This window comes from Hypanus sabinus, chromosome 9 (genome assembly GCF_030144855.1).
Source record: "Hypanus sabinus isolate sHypSab1 chromosome 9, sHypSab1.hap1, whole genome shotgun sequence".
In the NCBI taxonomy this organism is placed as follows: Eukaryota; Metazoa; Chordata; class Chondrichthyes; order Myliobatiformes; family Dasyatidae; genus Hypanus; species Hypanus sabinus.
This window is the reverse complement of record NC_082714.1, coordinates 67,011,140-67,036,888: the sequence shown is the minus strand read 5'-3', so window position 1 is coordinate 67,036,888 and position 25,749 is coordinate 67,011,140. Positions and strand designations below refer to the sequence as shown.

The window sequence follows — 25,749 nt, the reverse complement described above, 5'->3', positions numbered from 1 at the left end:
TGTCTGTCATCACACTAACAGCATTCTAGACAGAGCGGGAAAACAATGATTTAACACCGGGGGAAAAATACATTGAATAAAAGAGGTTCAACAAAGGAGGGAAGTGATAAAATAGAAAACAAGTCAGAAAGCCTGACTACTATTGACAGAAAAATGCTGGCAGTAACAGTATCAGTAAGGAAGCTCTAATAGAACTATTAGAAAAGAAGACATATTTAGGTAGTGTCAATGTGGCTTCACAAAAAGAAGATTATGTATGGCAAATTTATTAGAGGCAGTGGTAGATAAAAGGATAATCAATAGGCTTTTTAGGCTCCTGAACTCTCAACCGCATTGTATTTAAGGTGTCACTGGTTTATCTGTTCCATACAATATTAAAATGAGTGCAGTGCACTTTAGTTTGTTATTTATGTGTGAATCGTCTACAGATTTTATCTGTAACTTCATAAGTTAGTATGTGTTATGTGTACCACTGTGCCTTACACCCTGGCTTGAAGAATTGTTTCATTTCTGTATACATTTATGTCATTAAATGACAATAAACTTGACTTGACTTGGTAAGATGTCACAAGCAGGCTACTCATGGAGCTGCTAGATAACAGTCCATAATGGACAAGTCTGGTAAATGGATGGAGAACAAAACTGGGAATAAACAGGTCATTTTAGGTGGTAGGATCAGTCTCTGTCATTTAGAATCTACATTAATCACTTAAGTGAAGACACATCCAAGTTTCTTGGTAATATAAAACCAGGTGGGAAAGTGCACTGCAAGAAGGATGCAAAGAACTACAGAGGTGAAGTGATTTGGCAAGGAAGAGCCACATGCAGTATTATGTAGTGAGATAAAAGGCTGTAGGTAAAACAGTAAAAATTGAATATTTTTAAAGATTGAGCAACTCTTCAAAGTTGATACGTATACAAGTAGAGAAAGGAGATAGGAAGACATTTTAAAGGCAAATCTTTATTCCACAGGGGCTAAAATTCAAGAGTATGAAGTATTTATTGGCGTATTTGTGTAGAGCTTTGGTTAGACCATATCTTACCTTCTCATTCAAGATAGGGGAAGATAATGACCTTATGGGCAATGTAGCAAAGGCTTTCTACCTTAGGTCCTGTGGTGAAAGAGTTGTCCTATGATGAAATATTCAGTAGAATAGACTCATATTTTCTACTGTTATTAGAATCAGATGTAACCCCATTGAAGCATTTAATAGTTTGATGCACTTAGCAGAACAGATGCTGACAAAAAAATTCTAGTTCTACATAGAACACAGAACATTACACACAGTAGAGGCCCTTCGGCCCATGATGTTATGCCAACCTTTTAAACAATTCTAAGATCAATCTAACCCTTCCCTCCTACACAGCCCACCATCTTTCTACCATCCATGTGCCTATCTAAGAGTTTTTTAAATGTTCCTAATGTATCTGTCTCTACCACTACCCTGGGTAGGGTGTTCCACACACTCACCACTCTCTGTGTAAAAAAAAAATTTACCTCTGACATCCTCTCCATACATTTCATCCAATCACTTTAAAATCATGCCCCCACACGTTAGCCATTTCTGTACTGGGAAAAAGTTTCTGGTCATCAACTTAAATTAAGCTTGTACACCTCTATCACTTTATGTCTCATTCTCCTTCACTCCAGAGAGAAAAGCACCAACATATCCTCCAATCCAGGATGCATCCTGGTAAATTCCCTCTGCCCCTCTCTAAAAGCTTCCATATCCTTCCAGTACTGAGACGACCAGAACTGAACATAATATTTCAAGAGTGCTCTAACCCGGGTTTTATAGAGTTGAAACATTACCTTGAAGCTCTTGAACTCAATCCCCTAACTAATGAAAACCAACATAACATATGTCTTCTTAACAACCCTATCAACTTCCTACATTTTGGTAGGAATAATCAAAATAGGACATACATGGTAAATGGTAGGGCATTGAAGAATGCAGTAGAACAGAGTGATTTAGGAATAATGGTGCATAGGTCCCTGAAGGTGTAATCTCATGTGGATAGGGTGGTGAAGAAAGCTTTTGGTATGCTGACCTTTATAAATCAGAGCATTGAGTATAGGAGTTGGGATGTCATATTAAAATTGTACAAGGCATTGTTAAGGCCAAATTTGGAGTATTGTGTACAGTTCTGGTCACCGAATTATAGGAAGGGTGTAATACAAAATAGAGAGAGTACAGGGAAGATTTACTAGAATGTTACCTGGGTTTCAGCACCTAAGTTACAGAGAAAGGTTGAACTAGTTAGGTCTTTATTCTTTGGAGCATAGAAGGTTGAAGGGGGACTTGATAAAGTTATTTAAAATTATGAGGGGGATAGACAGAGTTGACGTGGATAGGCTTTTTCCATTGAGAGTAGGGGAGATTCAAACAAGAGGACATGAGTTGAGAGTTAAGGGGCAAAAGTTTAGAGGTAACACGGGAGGGAGTTTCTTTACTCAGAGAATGGTAGCTGTGTGGAACGAGCTTCCAGTAGAAGTGGTAAAGGCAGGTTCGATATTGTCATTTAAAGTAAAATTCGATAGGTATATAGACAGGAAAGGAATGGAGGGTTATGGGCTGAATGCAGGTCGGTGGGATTAGGTGAGAGTAAGCTTTCGGTAAGGAATAGAAGGGCCGAGATGGCCTGTTTCCATGCTGTAATTGTTATATGGTTATAACTTGCATGGCAACTTTGAGCGATCTATGGATGTGGACCCCAAGATCCCTCTATTCCTCCACACTGCTAAGAAACCTGCCATTAACCCTGTATACTGGCATCAAATTCAACCTTCCAAAGTGAATCACTTCACATTTTTCCAGGTTGAACTCCATCTGCCACTTCTTCACCCAGCTCTGCATCCTGTAAAAGTTCTGTTGTAATTTACGACAACCTTCTACACTATCCACAACTCCACCAACCTGTGTCAACTACATTCTGGAGGGCAATATCTAGGACTGAGATTACGAAGAATTTCTTCATCAGGACGATTGTTATTCTTCAGAGATTTCTACCTTGGAGAACTAAATATGCTTAGTTATTGAGTATTTTTAAAGTTGAGATTGATATTTTTGAACTCAGAAAAAACCTACCTCCTCCGTCTCTACGTCTTCGTTCTACATGTAATAAAGAGAAAAAAAAAACACATCATTGAAACGTAGTTAAAATTATGGGTAGATAAAGCTGTTTTCAAAGCTTGTAATTTCCCAAAAATACATTTTTCATCTTGATAAACAAAAATAATGTGCTTATATACATACAGCCTTTAGCTGATAAACATTATTGTTAAATATTAAATATCAATATAATATGATTATTCTAAATTACAAAGTTTGGAATTAGTGGAAACTATGTTGTATTTGGAAGTCCACAAGAGAAGAGTTCTTTTTTAATTACTTATAAGCATCATTTGCAAGGCCAGCTTTGATTGCACATTTTGTTCCTGAAGGATGTTAGGGAACTAAATTGATTATCATGACAATCCTATTGTTTCAGAGACACATTGTTAATTTTAAAATGTTAATTGAACTTCAAGGTCTACTGTTGCTATGGCAGGATTGAATTTAGTTTCCAGACTAATAGTTCAGGCCTCTGGATTACTGACCTTGTAATTCACCCATTCCAAACTTTCCTAATTAGTTAATAAAGTATTGAATAACTCTGAGATCCAGACTGACATACATTACACTGGAGAAAGAGTAGAGCCCACTAAGGGTCGTTCAAGCAATCTGTTTGTGGAGCCAGAGGATGTGGGTGGTCTTTAATGAATAATTTTTTTACCTGTACTCATTCACAAAAAAGATAAAACAGTTTAGTTGGTATATGTATGGACTGCTTAGGATTCGCTTAAAACCAACTTGACAAGAATTTTTCATGATCCCCTTACTTTCCTCAGTCCCTTCTGAGTTCTTTTCTGACTTCTTTATAATCCTTAAGGGCTCTCTTTGCTTTCAGCTTTTTAAACCTTACATACGCTTCATTTTCCTTCTTGATTAAATTCACTGTTTCACTCTCGACTTCCAAGATTCCCTTACCTTGCTATCCTTGAGTTTCCTTCTTCCTGGAACATATCTGTCCCGTACACTGTGTAGAGGCTCATCAAAACCTTCCACATTTCAGATGTGGGCTTTCCCAAAACCAGTCTCTCCTTAGTTCCTGCCTAATATTCCCATAATTTGCCCTTCTCCAATTTAATACTCTCACACATTTCATACTTATCAACAGTCATCTTAAAATGAAAGGAGTTGTGATTTATATTCCCTAACTGTTCTCCCACTGAAAAGTCAATCAATTGGCCAGGCTTATTACCCAAGATTAGATCCAGTTTGGTCCCTCCATTTATTGGACTATCTACATGTTGATTTAAGAAACCCTCCTGGATGCACCTAACAAAATTCTGCCCTGTTTAAACCTCTTATATTAATGAGTTCCCAATCTATGTTAGGGACATCCAAGTCTCCCCCTAGGACACCTTTGCCTTATCTGCCTGCATATCTGTTCCTCAATGTCTCGGTGGTTAAGGGAAGGGGAAGGGTCTGTAGTATAATGCCATCAGAGTGATTGCATCTTCCTAATTTTGTGAAAATTGTTCTGGAATTGCTCCAATTGCATAGTCCTTTTACTGTTTTGCTCACAAAATGTCCTGAGTTGCACTTCATTTTAGCTACATTTAGTGCAGCTCCTGGCAAGTCCTTGAATGTTCCCTGAAGCTCTCGAGCCTTTCACAGCAACAGTGCCTGAGTCCTAGTGCAAGGTACAATTCACAGTTTAGACAATTTAAATGCCGGCCTAGATTGGAGGTAGGAGCCAAATTTGTCTGCTCTTCGCGATCTTCAGTCCTCTCTCCAGGGCACTGGAGCCTTTTGCTGTTCTGTTGTTTGGTGAATTTAAACACTGGCCCAGATGAACTGAAATTCTATTGGTCAAGATCCGGGGAAGAGCCGATTTTGCTCGTTCTCTGTGATGGTCATCTCCATGGCACTGAAGGTATGAAGTCTGCCCCAGCTGCTGTGCTCTGTGCCCACTAATTTGATGAACTGATGAGGCTTTGAGCCTACTCTGGGTTGCTCCGCGGTTCAGATCTGAGGACTCAATTTTGGTCCAGAATGCTGTTGCTCGCTTCAATTGTTTGCATGATTGGTATTTTTTTTTTCATTTTCTCTTACGCATTGAGTGTTGGTCTTATTTTTATTTTTATTCTTTTTCTCCTTTAATTGGGTTCGTTTAGGTTTCTTGCTTTGGGCTACCTGTAAGCACGCAAATCTCAAGATTCTATAATTTATACATTCTTTGATAATAAATGTACTTGAATCTTAAATCTCCTGACTTGACTCTAATGGTAGAGTGAGAGATATGCTGGGCCACAAGGTTTTAAATTGTAGCAGCGTATATTTTTGCTGTTGATGGTCCACAATTCCTAGTGCTTAGTCGTTAAATGTTTGTGTCATTCCCACTTAACACAATTATAGTGCCTTAGAATATGCTGAATGTCCTTGTTATAAAGAATGGGATTTTATCTCACTGTGGAAGTGGTGACCAATGCTATTATGGATAGATGTCTCTATTACAGGCAAATTGTCAAGAAAGCAGAGTAGCTTTATCCCTCAATTTGATCACTCACTGCACTGGTACCTCACTTAGCAGTCAGGATTCATCTTTCCAGGTGCAAGAGTACGAACAGAATTTGCTCTAAATGAAGTTAACAACATAAATCGGTGCCAGGACTTGATGCAAGTCCCTGCCCTCCATTAACACTCCTACAATGAATTGCCCACTGCTTAATGTGAAGCAGCTGCCTGTGAGTGTTGAAATGTGTGGGCTGTGTCAAGCACTGAAATATAAGACTCATTGCCACTCAAGGTGATTGCTAGTCATTGTTTGGGACTGCAGCAGCTGACCATGAGGATCCTGTAGTCTCTCTTATTATCTCCTGCTGACCTTGAATTACTACACAGTTCTCTCCAGCCCGGAGATTTTTCTTTGGTAACAAGCTCATTAGCCCTTCTGCAGTAGATTCTGTGCTTTTGCTGTGTTCAGTGCTTCCTCCAATATGAGAGAGCACTGAGTCATTATCTGACAGAGGACAGTAGGTGAAATGAAGGGCTTTCCATGCTTGTGCATGACCTGACGTAGTTAAGGACAATTTTGCCATGTCCAAATTAGTAGTCTGGGGTAGTCGGTGCAGATCTATTCTTTCTCTCACCCAACATGGTAGTAATGCAGCAACTGTGTAATTTGCTTTTAACAATCAACCGCACATATAAGTCTCATGTTACATACAGGCATGAGTAGGTTAGGCCTTTAGTATTTATGACAATCTTGTACTTTGGTATTAATCATTAAAAATGACAATTTTTCCCTAAATTCCAGCATGTTAATCTAAATTTACATTCCATAACTGCTATGATGAGATTGCAACTCAGGTCTCTGGATGGAAAGTTCAAGCTTCTGAAATACTAACCCAGTAACAACCAACGCATTATCATAACAGCCAAACTTTCTTTTTAAGTACATCCAGATAGGAACCCACTCCCCCTCCGTTTTTACCTTGACTAAATCACTTCTCTCCTTCATTCTCCGATGAGCTTCCAACTCTGCTTCAAACTGTTTCTTCATTCTCTGATGATCTTCCAACTCTGCCTCAAATCGTTTCTTCATTCTCCGGTGATCTTCCAACTCTGCTTCAAATCGTTTCTTCATTTTCTGATGATCTTCCAGTTCTGTTTCCAGTCGACTTATCCTTTCCTTCAGAGTACTAACCTCATGCCTGCAGCAAAGCACAGATCAATTTTCTGCACTCAAGATTAGGAGATTAAACACTAAACGCTGAGTGATTATAATCAAGGTCCTTTTGAACTTCAATATTTTTTTTCTAATTTATCTACAACACACTCACAAGAGAACAAGATCTCTAATGGTGTTTCAATATTACTTACAGCAGAGTTAGCTACCTGACTTTGCTCCAGCATGTTTATGTATGAAATGGCTTTGGTTCCTATGGATAATGGATCTCATTGCACAAGGTAGTATGATATCCTTTCCTTGAATCAGGTTGGTGCTGGATCTCAAGGAATTTGTAGAATGTGTATAAGATGGCTTTTTCAGCAACTTGTAGTCAAGCTGACTAGGGAAAAGGAAATTTGGAGTTGGGTGTTATATAATGAACCAGACCTGAAAAGGGAGCAAGCAAGTTTATTTGTACAGCACTTTTCAAACACAAAGCAGTTCAAAGTGCTTTATATAGATCAAGATATAAAAATCAAACATCAAATTTTATACTATGTATAAGCGAATAAAAATCACACAAAAATAGATATGATAAATAGAATTTACAGAGCAGTTGATTCTACAGTGAAAAGTTTTAAGCCTCGATTTAAAAGAGTTTAAAGTTTGGGCAGACTTCAGATCCGCTGGAAGATTATTCCAGATATGTGGAGCAGAGTAACTAAAAGCTGCTTCACCTTATTTATTTTTGTCCCTGGGAAGGTAAGCAGACCCACCCAAGACGGCCTGAGAGATCCAGAAGGTTCATAATGCAGAAAGAGATCGGAGCTGTATTTTGGCACTAGACCATTCAGTGCTTTATAAACCAGTAGTGATATTTTAAAGTCAGTCCTCTGATGGACAGGAAGCCAGTGTAATGATCTGAGAACTGGAGCGATGTATTCTACTTTCTTGGTCTTAGTGAGGATCCTAGCAGCAGCGTTTTGAGTGAGCTGCAGCTGCCTGAAGGAATTTATTTTTTTTATTTTTTTTTACAGAGACCTGTGAAAACACCATTACAGTAGTCAACCCTACTAAAAATAAATGCATTGTCGAGTTTTTCTAGATTTTGCAAGCCCTTTAACTCTTGCTATACTTTTAAGATGGTAGTAGGCTGACTTTGTAATTGTCTTAATGTGGCAGTTAAAATTTAAGTCGGAGTCCATCCCAACACCAAAGTTTTTGGCTTGGTCTGTGGTCTGTAACAACATGGATTCTAAATGAGCACTGACTTTTAATTGTTCTTTTTTGGCACCAAAAACAATTATTTCAATTTTCTCTTTGTTGAGCTGGAGAAAATTTAGCTCATCCAATCAGCGATTTGTTCAATATAGTTTTTTTAGTGATTGAATGGGACCATAGTCACTTGATGACACTGATATAAAAATTTGAGTGTTATCTGCATAATTATGGTAATATATTTTGTTGCTTACCATAATTTCAGCTAGAGGGAGCATGTGTATGTTAAACAGAAGAGGCCCTAGTATGGATCCTTGAGGCACTCACTCCACGTCTTTTTTGCTCGGTAAGTTATGCAGCTACCAATTGATACAAAATAGTTCCTGTCCTGTAAATACGTTTTAAGGAGAAGGAACCCTTAGGAGACAATGATTACAATATAACAGAATTCACCCTGCAGTTTGAGAGAGAAAGGCTAAGATCAAATGTATTGGTATAACAGTTAAGTAAAGATAACTACAGAGGCATGAGAGAGAAGCTGGCCAAAGTTGAATGGACGAGGACACCAGCAGAGTTGACAGTCAAGCAGCAATGGCTGAAGTTTCTGGGAGCAGAATCAGATATAGTATCACTGGCATCTGCCATGAAATTTGCTACTTTCTGGCAGCAGTACAGTGCAATACATAATTTTTAAAAATTACAAATTACAATAAGAACTACTTAAAAATTAAATTAACTAAGTAGAGCAAAATGGGAAAAATTACTGATAGTGTACATGGTGTAGTGCATTTAATATTTAAGTAATATTATAAATATAGTGCTTGATTAAAGTATTCTTTCTAGTTTACAAGATGCATTGTGGGTTATCTGTAAAAGTACATAATTGGCATATGTTATCATGCCACCATGGGATACATGAACATCTCGCTTAAAGAAAAACTAAGTTAGACTCGCATTCCAGACTCTCCATCTTTTACTTTAAATTACTTTTTATGTTTTAGAGTTACAAAATGTAACATATGGGTTCATTGTCTGTTCAGCAAACTGATGGTGGATGGGAAGAAGCTGTTCTTAAAACATTGAGCGTGTGTCTTCAGGCTCCTTGATGGTAGCAATGAGAAGAGTTCATATCCTGGCTGGTGGGGGTCATTAATGATAGATGCCACTTTTTGAAGGGGTCCTCAGTGCTGGGGAGTCTAATGTCCATAATGAAGCTAGCTTGAGTTTACAACTTTCTGCAGCTTTTTCCAATCCTGTGCATTGGCCCCTCCCCACCAGATGGTGATGCAACCAGTTAGAATACTCTCCAAGGTAAATCTGTAGTAATTTGCTAGTCTTTGGTGCATACTAAATCTCCTCAAACTCCCAATGAAATAAAGCCACTGTTGTTTCTTCTTTGTAATTGCATCAATATGTTGGGCCCAGGATAGACCTTCAGAGATGTTGTCATCCAGGAGCTTCAAACTGCTCACCCTTCTCAATGATGATCTCCTGATGAAAACTGGTGTGTGTTTCTTCTACTTCCCCTTCATGAAGTCCACAATCAATGCCTTGGTCTTATTGATGTTGAGTACAAGATTATTGTTGCAACACCACTCACTCAGTACACCTCCTTATCACCACCTGAAATTCTGCCAACAATGGTTGTGTCATCGGCAAATTTACAGATGGGTTTTGAGTTGTGCCTTGCCTCACAGTTGTGGATGTAGAGAGAGTGGAGCAATTGGCTAAGCATGCATCCTTGAGGTGCTCCTGTGATGATTGCCAGTGAGGAGATGTTACTTCTGATCCATACTGACTGTAATGATTCTAGCAGCAGAGGGAGGTGTACAGGCTCAGGTTTTAGAGCTGTTGATTAGTACTGAGGGTATGATGGTGTTGAACGCTGAGCTGTGATCAATAATTAGCAGCCTGATGTGGTAGGTATTGCTATAGTCCAGGTGATCCAAGGCCAAGTTTGGAGCCAGTAAGATTGCTTCTGCCGTTGACCTATTGTGGCGATTGGCAAATTACAGTGGGTTCAGGTACTTGCTTAGGCAGGAGTTGATTCTGGCCATGATCAACCTCTCAAAGTACTTCATCACAATAGATGTGAGTGTAACTGGGCAACAGTCACTGAAGCAGTTCACTAAGTTCTTCTTGGGTACGATTGTGATTGTGATTCTTCCTGGTATGATTGTCGCCCTCTTAAAACAGGCAGGAACCTCCGACTGGAGTAGTGACAGAGTGAAGATGTACTTGAACACTCCTACAAGTTGGTTGGCACAGATTTTCAGTGCCTTACCAGATATAACATCAGGACCATTTTACAAGCATTCACCCTCTTGAAAGATGTTCTGACGTTGGCCTCTGAGACAGATCACTAGGTCACGAGATGCTGCAGGGATTCACACAGGTGTAGTTTCTTTCTCCTCTTCAGAGCATGCACAAAAGAGGTTGAATTCATCTGGGGGTGAAGCGTCACAGCCATTCATGATGTTACGTTTTGCTTGGTAGGAAGTAATGGACTGCAAACCCTGCCAGAACTGTTGTGCAACTGATTTCATCTCTAACTTCAATCAGAATATTTCTCTTTCTTAAAATAGCCTTCAGTACATCATACCTGAACTTCTTATATGGCTCTGGTTATGTGGAATGTAGGATTAGTTCATTGCAAAGAAGCAGCAGCATTCTAAAGAGAGGATGAGGTAAATATGGCTGACAAGGGAAGTCAAAACAGCAAACAAGAAGGCATACAATATAGCAAAAAGTATAATGCAACAAAAATGCAGTTAGGAGAGAAAGGCAGAAATATGAAATTTTGAATATTATGTTCAGTTCTAGTAGCCTCATTAAAGGAAGCTTTGAGACAGTACAGAGGATATTTACCAGGATATTGCTTGGATTAGAGAGCAGGTTCTTATGAGGAAAAGCTGAATGAGCTAGTGATCTTCTATTTGGAGAGAAGGATGACAAGTGACTTGATAGAGGTGTACAAGATGACAAGAGGCCTAGATTGAGTGGATAGCCAGAGACTCTTCCCCAGGGCAGAAATGGCTAATACAAAGAGGCATAATTTTATGGTGATTAGAGGGAAATGTAGGGAAATGTCAGAGGTATGTTTTAAACACAGAGTCAGTGGTGGTAGAGGCAGATACATTAGGGGCATTTAAGGAACTCTTATATTGACAGATGGATAATAGAAAATGGAGGTTCAGTGGAAAGGAAGGGTTAGATTGATATGAGAGTAATTTAAAAGGTCAGCACAACATTGTGGGTCAAAGGTGCTGTAATCTTCTATGTTCTATAAAAGTAAACTAGCCAATAATATAAAAGAGGATACTGAGAGTGTTTTCAGATCTATAAAGAGTGGACATCGGACCACTGAAAAATGTCACTGGAGGGGTATTAATGGAGAACAAAAAAATGGTGGAGGAACTGAACGTAATTTGTGTCGTTCTTCACTGTAGAAGACACCAGTGTTGGGGGTAAAAGAGAGTGCTTGGGAAGCTGAAAGGTCTAAAGGTAGATAAGTCACCTGGAGCAGATGGACTATACCCCAGGTTACTGAAATTGGTCACTGAAGAGATCATGGAAGTATCAGTAAGCATCTCTCAAGAATTCTGGAATGGTTTCAGAGGACTGGAAAATGGCAAATGCCACTCTAGTCTTTAAAAAGGGAAGAAAGCAAAAGACAGGAAATTATAGGCTGACTATAATTAGAAGTGTTAAAAGTCCATTGCTAAAGATGAGGTTTCAAGTACTTGGAGGCACACAATAAAATAGACTGAAGTCAATATGGTTTCTTTCAGGGGAAATCTTGCCTGACTAATCTGTTAGAATTCTTTAAGGAAATAACAGGCAAGTCAGACAAAGAGGTCTGTGGATGTTGAGAAGGTGTTTGACAAGGTGCCACATATGAGGCTGCTGAATAAGATAGGAGCCTGTAGTATTACAGAAAAGATACTAGGATGGACAGAGGATTGACTGACTGGCAAAAGGCAAAGAGAGGAATAAAGGGGGCTTTCTCTGGCTGGCAATCATTGACTAGTAGTGTTCCACAGGAGTTGGTATTCATTCTGCTACTTGTCATGTTATATGTTAAGAATCTGGATGACATAGTTCATGGCTTTGTGAACTAGTTTGTGGATTATTCAAAATTAGGTGGAGAGGCAAGGTGTGTTGAAGAAGGAGAGCGTCAGATAAGGAAAATGGGCAAAGAAGTGGCAAACAAATTATTGTGCAGGAACGTGTATAATCATACGTTTTGGTAGAAGGAATAAATGAGTAGATTATTTTCTAAATGGAATAAATGGGTAGACTATTTTATAAATATAAAGCAAATTCAGAAATCGAAGGTGCAGATAGCCTTTGGAGTCCTTGTGCAGGATTTCCTAAAGGTTAATTTGCAGTCGGTGGGAAGGGGAATGCAATGTTATTATTCATTTCAAGGACTAGAATATAAAAGTAAGTATGTAATGCTGAGGCTTTATAAGGCATTGACTAGAAGGCATTTAGAGTATTGTAAGCAAATTTGAGCCCAATATTCAAGAAAGAACGTGCTGGCATTGGAGAGCACCGGGAGGTTTACAAGAATGATCCAGGAATGAAAGAATTAACATATGAGAAACATTTGATGGTTCTGGGCCTGTACCTGCAGAAATTTAGAAAAAAGTTGTTGACGGGGTGGGGAAATCTCACTGAAACCTACTGAGTATTGAAAGGCCTAGATACAGTGGAAATGGAGATGATGTTTCAAATACTGGTAGAGTATCGGACTAAAGGGTACAGCATCGGAAATGGAGGATGTCTCTTTATAACAGAGATGAGGTGGAATTTGTTTTAGCCAGAGTATGGTGAATCTGTGGAATTCATTGCCAAAAATGGTTGTGGAGGCCAAGTCACTGAGTATATTTAAAGCAGGTGCTAATAAGATCTTGATTACCAAGGACATCAAAGATTAAGGGGAGAAGGCAGGAGAATGGAGTTGAGAGGAAGCATAAACCAGCCATGATTGAATGGCAGAGCAGACTTAATGGGTCAATTGGCTTAATTCTGCTCCTATGCCTTATGTTCTTATGAATGAATTTTTCAAACCTACATTGCAGCTAAAATCAAGTGCTGAATTGCTACAAGTTTTCTGAAAATGGAAACCAGCTAATTTAAGGAAAATAGGAGGAAGCAGTAACAGTAGAATAGATATTAATGATTCATTAAAATTCAACTATCACAGAACATGACATGCCAAAGTGGATATAGTTTCATAATTGCACAGCATAGAACTATGTCCTTTGGCCACCACATCCATGCCAACCAACCATTATTATAAATATTAAGGCATCCAACTAATCCAACATAGGTGCCACAGTGGCTCAGCAGATAACACTGGTGCCTTATGATTCCAGGAATCTGATTTAAATATGACTTCCTGTAGCAAGTTTTCCCTGGGAGCTCTGGTCTCATCCCACATCTCATACAAATGATAAACACAAAGTACACTGCAGATGCAGGGGTCAAAGCAACACGTACAACACACTGGAGGAACTCAGCAGGTTGGGCAGCATCCGTGGAAATCCGCTCGTTTGCACGGATGCTATCTGACCTGCTGAGTTCCTTCAGTGTGTTGTACATCATACAAATGATGGTTGGTAGGCTACTGTAAATCAGTGTAGTTGTAGTGGAAAAATGAGAATGAGTGAGAGAAAATGCATTGCAGGGAAATAAATAGGAGAATGGAATAGCTGGAATTGTTCCAGAGAGCTGGCACAGATACACAGGGCCAAATAGCCTCCTTCAATGTTGTAAGGTAGCATAAGAAATAGATACAAAGGTAAAATAAAACAAAATTGAAAATCTGAAATCAAAGCAGAAAAAGGTGGAAATACTCAGCACATGAGACACCATGTGCCAAGAGGGGAACAAAAAATGTTTCAGGTCAATGATTTTGCATCAAAATTAGAAAAGTTAATGATATCAGGACTAATTGCAGATAGTTTCCATCAATGGGATTTTCTTTCCCTCTTGTTTAGATCTGTTAATTAATAAAGCTAGATTCTTATGATCAGTCAATCTCTGAAACCAGAGAGGATTTTTTTTTTAAAACACAGCAGTAAGCCATTATGATACAGAATGGGTGGGTTAAAATGGCTGTGGGAGATAATTTATCAGTATTTTTTTTTGAAAACAGAAATTACATGGCTATAGATAGCAAGCAAGGAAATGGAAGTAACTGGATAGCTCCTTCAAATAGTCAGCCCAGCACGATCAGTTGATAGCATTGAACCATTCTATGTTTCCTTATCATTGTATCATACTGCTACTAAATAGTAGAAAGCAAACTAGTTGGATGTCCTTTTTTGAGATGGCGATTCCAGTTCCCAATAAAGCCTTTTTATTGATTGCATTTAGTTAATCAGAGTTCATTAACGGTTGTCCAAGAGGTACTTGTACTATTTTAAAAAATCAGTATGTTTTCAAAGTGTACACTCACTTGTATTCCCCATTGGATTTATCCAGTTCCTTTAATCTCTGCAAGCCTTTTTCCAGTTTTGCCTTTTCTTGAAGCTGTTGTTTTACTTCAGCACTGTAGACCAAACACAGTCAGAGATCAGTAGATTGAAGGGGTATTACGACTGGAGATAAATTGCCCTCAGATCTAGCATTTTTCTGGTTTCACATCCATTGAAGGTAAACATTGCGCTTGCTCACTGAACACTAGAATTGGTCTCACAGACTTTAGACCCCAACTCCAAATGTTTATCAGTATCCCTCTCTCCTTGAAGTTATTAAGGAACCAGATAATTAATACATTCGAGGAGAGTGGAATGAGGAACAGGTCACTCTAAAATTAACTGGCATTTTACTATGCACGACCTTATGACATCCCAAAGTGGTTTACAACTATTGATTTACTTCTTAAATGGACTGTACAATATTCAATTACATTCATAACTCAACAAATAAAGCAGCTCATGCCTGCATGCAGAAAGAGCAAGACCACATTCTAACATGAGCTTATGTCACAAGTAACATTCAAAGCACAAAAATACTAGACAGTGGCCACCTTTAGCAAAAGAGAGACTTACCACCTACTCTTGACATTCAGTGACATTACCGAGTCCCCAACTATTAACAATGTAGGGTCACTGTTAACTAGAAACTCAGTTAGTAAAGAGTTTGGAGAAAATACTAAGAGATAGGATTTATGTACACTTGGAAAGGCTGTGACTAATTAGCTATAGTCAGGATGGTTTTGAGAGGGGGAATTTATTTCTCATTAATTTGTGATTACTGAGATAACAAAGGAGCTTGATGACGACTGGTGTAGATGTTGTCCAAATGGATTTAAGGTGGCATGTACAGGTTAAGTGACCTGTCTAAATGGTCAAAAATTGGCTTGGTGATTGGAGGCAGAGGTGCTGGTGGAAGATTGCTTTTCTGATTGGAAGTCTGTGATTAGTGCTGTATCACAGGGATTGGTACTGGTACTTTTGCTATCTTCACAAAGTGGACATGAATGTAGGAGCCGTGATTATTAAGTCTGCGGATAACAAGTATATTGGATGTTGTGGATAGCTAGGTAGACTATCTAAGGCTACACCTGGATATGGATCATTTGGGAAGTTGGGAAGAGCATTGGCAAATTGAATTTACTCCTGACAAGTGCAATACATTTGGGAAAGTCAAAAAGGAGTAGGACATATACCGTGAATGATAAGGCAGCAAGTAATGTTAATGAACGGAGAGATCTAGGAGTCGAAGTCCACAGTTCTCTCAAACTGATAACACAGATCAATGGAAGGTGAAGAAGGCATATGTCATGTTTGTCTTTAAGTTCAAGATTATTGTCATCTGACTGTACATATATACAAACAAAACAATGTTCCTCCAGACCACAGTGTACCCACACAACATATATTGCACATAAACCAAAATATTATATATATATATTAATAAAATATAATTCAAAATGTATGTAATAAAGCACAGCACAAGTAAACAATAAACAGTACAGTAAACAGCTCACTCTCCTAGCGATGAGAGGGTAGTGACAGGATATTCATTAGTCTCACAGCCTGAGGAAAGAAACTATTACCCAGTCTGGTAGTCCTAGTCCTGATGCTTATGTACCTCCTTCATGACAAAAGGAGGGTCAAAGAGATTGTAGGATGGGTGGTAAGTGTCCTCGACAATGCCCCTCATCTGGTAAATGACACAAATAGGGGGAAGGGAGACCTCAAAGATCGTTTTGGTGGTTTTTATTGTCCTTTGTAAGTTCTTGTGGTTCAATACCTTGCAGCTTCTGTACCACACAATGATGCAGACAGATAGGGCACTCTTGATGGTGCTCATGTAGAAATCATGATGGAGCTTGAGATGTTACTGCCAATACAGACTGACTGGGGCCTTTCCATCAACAAGTCCAAGATCTGGTTACAGAGAGGGGTGTTGAGTCCCAATGAACAGTTTACCCACCAGCCTCTGAGGGATGATCATGTTAAACACCAAACTGAAATCAATGAACAACATCCTAGCATACGAGGCATCATTTTCTAGGTGGAATAGGATAGAATGGAGGACTGAGGCTACAGTATTGTCAGTGGACCAATTTGAGCAGTAGGCAAAATGGGAAGGGGCCAATGTTGCTGGAACATGAGAATTATTATGATCCATTACCAACTGCTCAAAGTACTTCATGATTGTTGAAGTCAGTGCCACTGGGCAGTAATCATTTTGGTCAGTTACTGTTGCACTCTCGGGTACCAGAATGACGATGGCTTCCTTGAAGCCTGCAGATACAGCGGACTGTTTCAGAGAGATATTAAAGATGACCATTAAGACCTGTGTTAGCTGGGTTACATAGTCCCTCAGCACCTGATCAGGTACATCAACTGGCACTGTAGCTTTGCATGGGTTTACCCTGATTAGGTCCTTCTCATTTTGGCTGCAACCAGACAGGGTGTCCATTCCTCAGGAAGAGAGGGGCCTTTCCTCGATGTCACATCATTCAATTGGTCAAATTGAGTATAGAAAACATTCAGCCTATCAAGAAGGAAGGTGTCCTTGTCATTGAAGCGCAGGGTGGATTTGTAATCGGTTACAGTTTGTATAGCTGGTGTTGCAAAAGTGTCTGTGGATTTTTTGTGCATATTCTTGCTTTGCCTTCCTGATGGAATGTGAGAACATGAGTTTTGCTAACCTTAGAGTCATCTTCTCCCAATCTGAAGACAGCGTCACAATCCCTCAGTAGTTCATGAACCTCTGCAGTCACCCTTGGTTTCTGGTTTTCCCTGGCAGGGTAGTGTTTAATCACAGGAATGTCCTCAATGCACCTTCCTTTGTAGTCAGTCATCGAACCCACATATTCATGGACCCATGCACATTCATGGTATTGGCTCAGAATTTAGAATTGGAACATCGTGTTGCAACTTTACAAAACATTGGTGAGACTGTATTTGGAGTTTTGTGAGCAGTTCTGGTCACCACACTGTAGGAAGAATACGATTGCTCTGGAGAGAGTGTTAAGAGATTTACCAAGATGTTGACTGGATTGGAGGACTTTAGTATGGGAGTGATTGGATACATTGGGCTTATTTTCCCTGGAGGATAAAAGGCTAAGGATGAGCTCTTAAGAATATATAACAATATGAGAGGCATAGGGTAGATAGTAAATGTCCCTTTCCTATGACAGAGGTATCAAAAATAAAAGGGCATAGTTTTGAGGCTGTGGAAATATATTCAAAACGTTGAGGTTTTTTTAAAAATTTATTTAATCTCGTAATGGAACCTGTATAATCTCAGAGCGCTTTGCTATATGCTAAGTGTGTACGCGACAGGAGGCATGTAATGTTCTGATCATTGTTCATTGTGTAACTAAGGGGAGATTGGTACATTGTGTGGCCTTGAACAGAAATGAAACAAGACTGCAGCTACTAAGTGAAGGAGCTGACTCCCAGAATGGATAACAGCCAAAGAATAAAACTCATATAAAAATAAATTTTGTAAGCTGTAAAACAAAGGGAGGAATGGAGGTGGACTCCCCTTGCAAATAAAAAAGGCACTTCTAATAGATCCACTCATTGTGCTTTGTTATAAGACCTAGCAAAAGGTCACAACAGAATTTGGAGGTTCCACCAAGATCACTTGTCTAGGCACAGTAGCCATGCGGGAGAATCCTGGTGACTGAGAGAAATTTCTCAGTCATAGCAATCACCAAAAATAAAGTTCCTTTTCACTCCTATGGATTTTCCCTCTCAGAGTCAGACCTTAGGTTTCTCTTTTGCTATTGCCCTATACACTGTGGTCTATGCTGTGGCCTTGCATGGATTGGTTTCTTTCACCGTTACTCCAACGCGTTTGGAATGGTGACAGAAATGCTAAAATGAATGGGTCAGTAAAAAGGTACATGTGAAAGAGGTGAGCAAACAAATTGGATGGTTCAGTGTCAGGGATGCTCTGGGATACAGGGGTCAAGTCAGTAACAGTTAAAGGATTGCATCAGGAACACAAGGAAGGTCTAGCATTTGGGATGCACTAAATTATTGTTAGCCAGCTGGTGGCGTAGTGGCATCAGCGTCGGACTTCCAAGCGAAGGCTCCCAAGTTTGAATCCAGCTGGCCCCCTTGCATGCTTTCCATCCGCGCTGGGTTGAGCATCGAGCTAGCAACTCAGCCTTGTTAAAGTAAGAAAGCCTGCTAAAAAATTATGACTCCACTCAGTTAAGGGCTTTCTTCTTTCTTTAAATTATTGTTAGTCAAAGAGAAGCAGTAGTAATTGATTGCCCCTAAATCAACAAACATACATAAAAAAAATTACAGTATCAGCTGAGGAAACATTACATAAAATTTGAACCCCACAGGACACTGTAGCGGAACAGGAATAGACTGCACTGATTAAGGACTCAAAGGTAAGTGAATATAACCATATAACAATCACAGCACGGAAACAGGCCATCTCGGCCCTCCTAGTCCGTGCCAAACTCTTAATCTCACCTAGTCCCACTTACCCGCACTCAGCCCATAACCCTCCACTCCTTTCCTGTCCATATACCTATCCAATTTTACCTTAAATGACACAACTGAACTGGCCTCTACTACTTCTACAAGAAGCTCATTCCACACAGCTATCACTCTCTGAGTAAAGAAATGCCCCCTCGTGTTTCCCTTAAACTTTTGCCCCCAATTCTCAAATCATGTCCTCTCGTTTGAATCTCCCCTACTCTCAATGGAAACAGCCTATTCACGTCAACTCTATCTATCCCTCTCAAAATTTTAAATACCTCGATCAAATCCCCCCTCAACCTTCTACGCTCCAATGAATAGAGACCTAACTTGTTCAACCTTTCTCTGTAACTTAAGTGCTGAAACACAGATAACATCCTAGTAAATCGTCTCTGCACTCTCTCTAATTTATTGATATCTTTCCTACAATTCGGTAACCAGATGGAATAGGGTGGAATAGGGTGTGAATAATGGAATAATGTGAATGATGGAATAGGGTGTGCCTTTCCCTGATCCAGAAAGAGAAACTTACTGATTTATAGACGCAAAGAGCTATGGATATACCAGCTTCGGTTACAACGTGAAAAGCCGGTTAAAGAAACGAACAGGAGGAAATAGCCCAAGTAGCTGAGATGGAGGTGGAGGGATTGAAGAAACAGTGCAGTGATTTAAAGGAGGCTATAAAAGTGATACAGAAATCAGTACACAGTACTGGAGATCAGACAAAATGTTTAAAACAGATAGAAAAACTGCAGTAAAGTGTGAATAGTTGGTACCTTTTAATGGTGTGAAGTGTGACCACATGAGTTCACTTGAGAATGTGTATGTGTGTCTGTGAGTGAGAGAGAGTGTGAGCAAAGGCTGTTCTGCGCTTGTTCAATCAATATTGGGAAGAAGTTTGAATTAACCTTGAGCTCAGAAGAAAACAAGGTGATTAAGAAAAATATTTTACTCTGGAGTGAATTTGATTTTGTTTTAAAATGTGCTAATGTGTCGAGGCCCCCACGCAGCAGTTTTCCCCCTCCTCGGTTCTTTTTAAAATGTGTGAAGGCTTTTCATGGTGAGAATTAACTGTAAGTTTTGCAGTTACTTGTAAAGGTTCTGAAGGAAGAAAAGTAAAAGAATGGATTTTTTGTTTTATCTGTGTTTTTGGTTTGTGTTTCTTTATTTTTCATGATTTTTGAGATTTTATGATTTTTGATTTTAGAGATCTTTCATGATTTTTGATTTTAGAGAAATGTGGATTCCATACTGGCCATGTGGAATCCAGGTTAAGGAAATGGAAACCTGTGCATCTGTATTCTGGATATAAGATGTCCACATTTCAGAGGGAATGAACATTTGGGGAAACTGCTCTTTGACCATAAGACAAAGGAGCAGAAGTCGGCCATTCGGCCCATTGAGTCTGCTCTGCCATTTCATCATGAGCCGATCCAATCTCCCCTTTAGTCACATTCCCCCGCCTTCTCACCATAACCTTTGATGCCCTGACTGCTCAGATACCTATCAATCTCTGCTGGTCAGTTATATTGGGAATTTGAAATTAACAATTTTGGAACAATTGGAATATTTTGGGAGCAATCCTAGAAGTTGCTCTACAACAAGACTGCTTTCTTTTACAGAACATAAAAGATGTTGCTTGAGACTTTTGACATAATGATTTTGAGTTTGACATTTCTTGGATTCAATCAGTGTTTTGCCATGTAAATTGCACATGGAAGGTGGTAAGGAGATCCCCAGGCAGCTCTACTCCAATACAGTATGTGGAAGACCTCCTGATGACCCCCTCAAGCAAGAAACTTGAGAGCAGGACTCCCTTTATTTTTTTACATAAAATAGCTAAGAAAGCTCATAAAATATAAGAGCAGAAACTACAGTTTGTATAACCAGAAGTTACTTATCTGGGAATATCCCAGGATAGTCTTATTCCAGAATACAAGGTAATTTGTTAAGACTCCAATAGTCAAATCCCAGCAGTCATTTCCAGGGGATGACTGAATATTGCAGACAGTTGATTTTAGATTATGCAGCTACTGTTATCTCCTCCCAGTCAACCAGATCCATTTTGCTGGACTTTGGAAACTGAGGAGGCATTTGAACATCTAAAAGAGGCAATGATATCCAACCCAGATTTGGGGCTCCCGGGCTATAATAAGGACTTGTACCTTTTTGGTCACCATAAGAATGACTTTGCTCAGGCCACTTGGGCTCGGGACTACAGGGGAAGACAAGGTCCGATTGCTTATTTCAGTGCTCAGTTAGACCTATAGCCAGAGTTCTACTGGGTCATCTTCCAATGGTGGCAGCCACTTGCCCTGCTGTACAGCATATGCAGTCTCTGACTCTATTACCCATGTCCATGTCCCATATCGTACCCCCCACCTGACAAACTAAGTACAAAATCGAGTTATTAACAAACCCAAATGTTAGAATTAGTTGCTGTGCAACTCTTATTTCAGACCGTCTTCTCCCCATGGAGGAAGACAGCGATCCACACTGCTGTGAAACACAAGAAGTAATAAAACCCCGTGTGGACCTTACTGAGGAAATAGCAGAGGTACTTAGTAAATACTTTACTTCGGTATTCACTATGGAAAAGGATCTTAGTGATTGTAGTAATGACTTGCAGCAGACTGAAAAGCTGAACATGTAGATATTAAGAAAGAGGATGTGCTGGAGCTTTTGGAAAGCATCAAGTTGGATAAGTCATCGGGACCAGACAAAATGTACCCCAGGCTACTGTGGGAGGCAAGGGAGGAGACTGCTGAGCCTCTGGCGATGATCTTTGCATCATCAATGGGAACGGGAGAGGTTCCAAAGGATTGTTCTTTTATTAAAGAAAGGGAGTAGAGATAGCCCAGTGATAGACCAGTGAGTCTTACCTCAGTGGTTGGTAAGTTGATGGAGAAGATCCTGAGAGGCAGGATTTATGAACATTTGTTGAGGTATAATATGATTAGGAATAGCCAGCATGGCTTTGTCAAGGGCAGATTGTGCCTTAGAGCCTGATTGAATTTTTTGAGGATGTGACTAAACACATTGATGAAGGAAGAGTAGTAGATGTATATGGATTTCAGCAAGGCATTTGATAAGGTACTGTGGCGGCTCATTTCCTAGCGTATGCGAACCAACTCACAATTAGATAGCCTACGGGGGTTTGCGAGCACAGAACTTTGGAGCCTCTTCGCCATGGGGGGCCGGTTGACAGAGGCTTAAAAGTGAGGCTGAAGTTTTCGAATAAAGTTTTTCCTTCGACTGCAGTTACCGACTCCGTGTCGTAATTTTAGCGCTGTTTGTAGCACACCGCTACAATTGGTGACCCCGACGGTCCAAACGATTTTTGGACCAGAAATGACCGACGCCGCCTCTGTTCATGCGGTTTCGTTGACACTGCCGGGTTTCTGGACACAGCGCCCGGACCTATGGTTCCAGCAAGCCGAAGCCCAATTCCACGTTCGCCGGATCACCTCAGAAGACACCCGCTACTACTACGTGGTGGGCTCCCTCGACCAGGACACAGCTGCCCAGGTCGCGGAGTTCGTACAGTCGCCCCCGGCAGACGGCAAGTACACGGAATTCAAAGCCCTGCTCCTCAGGATTTTCGGACTCTCACTGCGCGAGCGGGCTGCCCGTTTACTGCACCTGGATGGCTTGGGCGACAGACCTCCATCAGCTTTAATGAATGAGATGTTGTCTCTGGCCGAGGGACACACAGGCCTCATGTTTGAGCAGGCATTCCTGGAGCAGCTGCCCGAGGACATACGCCTGCTGCTGTCCGACGCGGATTTCAGTGACCCCCGGAAGGTGGCAGCCCGGGCGGACTTGCTGTGGAACGCCAAAAAGGTGAGCGGGACGTCCATCGCACAGATCACCCAGCCACGCTCCCGGCAGCAAACCAGTCCAGGCCCGGCCGCAGAGCCCACTAACCCCCGGCCCAATGACCACTGGTGCTTCTACCACCAGCGGTGGGGCGCAGAAGCCCGCCGTTGCCGCCCGCCCTGCAAGTTCCCGGGAAACGCCAGGGCCAGCCGCCGCTGATGGCTACGGCGGCTGGCCATCGGGATAGCCTCCTGTATGTGTGGGATAGCAGGTCGGGACGCCGCTTTTTGGTCGATACTGGGGCTGAGGTCAGCGTTTTACCTCCGACAAGTTACGACACTCGCAGCAGGGCACCGGGTCCCCCCCTGAGGGCCGTGAATGGCAGCACAGTAAGGACCTATGGCACCCGTCAGGTGCAGCTACAGTTCGGCCCCAGCCAGTTCACGTGGGACTTCACACTGGCCGCCGTAGCCCAACCGCTTCTGGGTGCGGATTTTTTGCGAGCTCACAGCCTGCTGGTTGACCTGCCCAGGAAGAGACTGGTACACGCCGAGACCTTTCAGACGTTCTCCCTGGGCGCGGCCCAGTTGCCAGCCCCTCACCTCGGCTCCATCACGCTGTCCGACAACGACTTCACCAGGGTCCTGGCGGAGTTCCCATCGGTTCTGGCACCGCAGTTCACAGCAGCCATGCCCAGGCACGGCGTACAGCACCACATCCCGACACAGGGACCACCCCTCCATGCCCGTGCTCGGCGGCTTCCCCCGGACAAGCTCCGACTGGCGAAGGAGGAGTTCCAGAGAATGGAGGAATTGGGGATCATCCGGCGGTCCGACAGCCCCTGGGCTTCCCCCCTGCACATGGTGCCCAAAGCGACGGGGGGCTGGAGACCGTGCGGCGACTACCGCAGGCTGAACGAGGCTACCACACCGGACCGCTACCCTGTGCCGCACATTCAGGACTTTGCGGCAAACCTGCACGGCGCCCGGATCTTCTCCAAGGTCGACCTTGTCCGAGGGTACCATCAAATCCCGATGCATCCCGACGACGTCCCCAAGACGGCTCTCATCACCCCGTTTGGCCTCTTCGAGTTCCTCCGCATGCCGTTCGGCCTGAAGAATGCCGCACAGACGTTCCAGCGGTTAATGGACGCGGTGGGACGGGACCTGGACTTCGCGTTCATCTATTTGGATGACATCCTCATAGCCAGCGGCAGTCGTCAGGAGCATCTGTCCCACCTCCGTCAACTCTGCGCCCGACTGAGTGAGTACGGTCTTACAATCAACCCTGCCAAATGCCAGTTCGGACTTGATACCATTGACTTCCTGGGCCACAGGATTACTAAGGACGGGGCAACCCCTCTGCCCGCTAAGGTAGATGCGGTCCGCCACTTCCCCCGACCCACCACGATCAAAGGCCTTCAGGAATTCGTAGGTATGGTCAATTTCTACCGCCGCTTCCTCCCTTCAGCTGCCCGGATCATGCGCCCCCTGTTCGCCCTGATGTCGGGTCCGAGCAAGGACATTACCTGGGACGAGGAGTCCGCCGCCGCTTTCGTTCAAACGAAGGAAGCTTTGGCTGACGCCGCAATGCTAGTACATCCCAGAATGGACACCCCTACCGCCCTCACAGTGGACGCATCAAACACGGCAGTCGGTGGGGTGCTGGAGCAGCTCATCGCAGGTCGCTGGCAACCCCTGGCGTTTTTCAGCAAACACCTGCGGCCACCCGAGCTCAAGTACAGTGCTTTTGACCGGGAACTGTTGGCGCTCTACCTGGCAATCCGGCATTTCAGGTACTTCCTAGAAGGTCGGCCCTTCACCGCGTTCACGGACCACAAACCGCTTACCTTTGCGTTTACGAAAGCATCCGACCCCTGGTCATCCCGCCAGCAACGCCACCTGTCCTACATCTCTGAATACACAACGGATGTCCGGCACGTCTCGGGTAAGGACAATGTCGTGGCGGATGCGCTCTCTCGCCCTACCGTTCATGCCCTTTCCCAAGGGGTAGACTTTGAGGCACTGGCAGAGGCACAGCAGGTAGATGAGGAGATTCCGAGTTACAGGACTGCAGTCTCTGGTTTGCAGCTCCAGGACCTCCCCGTGGGCCCAGGTGAGAGGACCCTACTCTGTGACGTCGCCACCAACCAGCCCCGTCCGGTCGTCCCCGCAGCCTGGCGGCGACGTGTTTTCGACTCCATTCATAACTTGGCGCATCCCTCCATCCGGACAACTGTCCGGATGGTTTCCAGCAGGTTCGTTTGGCACGGACTCCGCAAACAGGTCAGTGAATGGGCCAGGGCGTGCATGCACTGCCAGACGGCCAAGGTTCAGCGGCACACCAAAGCCCCACCGCAGCAGTTCCATCCCGCCCACCGGCGTTTCGACCACATTCATGTGGATATCGTGGGCCCCCTGCCAGTGTCGCGCGGAGCGCGTTACCTCCTGACTATCGTGGACCGGTTCACAAGATGGCCAGAGGCGGTCCCGCTCACCGACACCACCTCCGAATCTTGCGCCCGAGCCCTGATCGCCACCTGGATATCCCGCTTTGGTGTACCAGCCCACATTACCTCCGACAGAGGCGCCCAGTTCACCTCCAGCCTGTGGTCAGCTATGGCCAGCCTTTTGGGGACTCAGCTGCACCACACCACTGCCTACCACCCACAGTCGAACGGGCTAGTGGAGCGTTTCCACCGTCACCTGAAGTCGGCCCTCATGGCCCGCCTGCGAGGAGCCAACTGGGCGGACGAGCTTCCCTGGGTCCTTCTCGGCATCCGCACAGCGCCCAAGGACGACCTGCACGCCTCGTCGGCCGAGTTGGTATACGGCGCGCCCCTGGCCGTCCCCGGGGAGTTCCTACCAGCCCCGAGGGGGCAAGAGGAAGAACCCGCTGCAGTCCTGGGCAGACTTCGCGAGAAGCTCGGTAACCTGGCCCCCATACCCACTTCACAGCATGGGCGGCACCCGACCTGCGTACCCAAAGACCTACGGAACTGTAAGTTTGTGTT

General features: G+C 42.6%; 1 protein-coding gene across 4 annotated transcripts in view; it reads right to left on the bottom strand.

Annotated features, from left to right (window-relative positions):
• The window catches only part of iqce (IQ motif containing E), a 114,103-nt gene that overhangs the window by 34,751 nt on the left and 53,603 nt on the right, over positions 1–25,749 (bottom strand). For all 4 annotated transcript variants that reach the window (XM_059979821.1, XM_059979822.1, XM_059979820.1 and 1 more), the window contains exons 15-17: positions 14,408–14,500; positions 6,544–6,763; positions 3,090–3,113 (exon numbers count right to left, since the gene is read on the bottom strand). In XM_059979821.1, the coding sequence (XP_059835804.1) occupies positions 3,090–3,113; positions 6,544–6,763; positions 14,408–14,500 (337 nt within the window). The remainder of the gene's footprint in view (positions 1–3,089; positions 3,114–6,543; positions 6,764–14,407; positions 14,501–25,749) is intronic.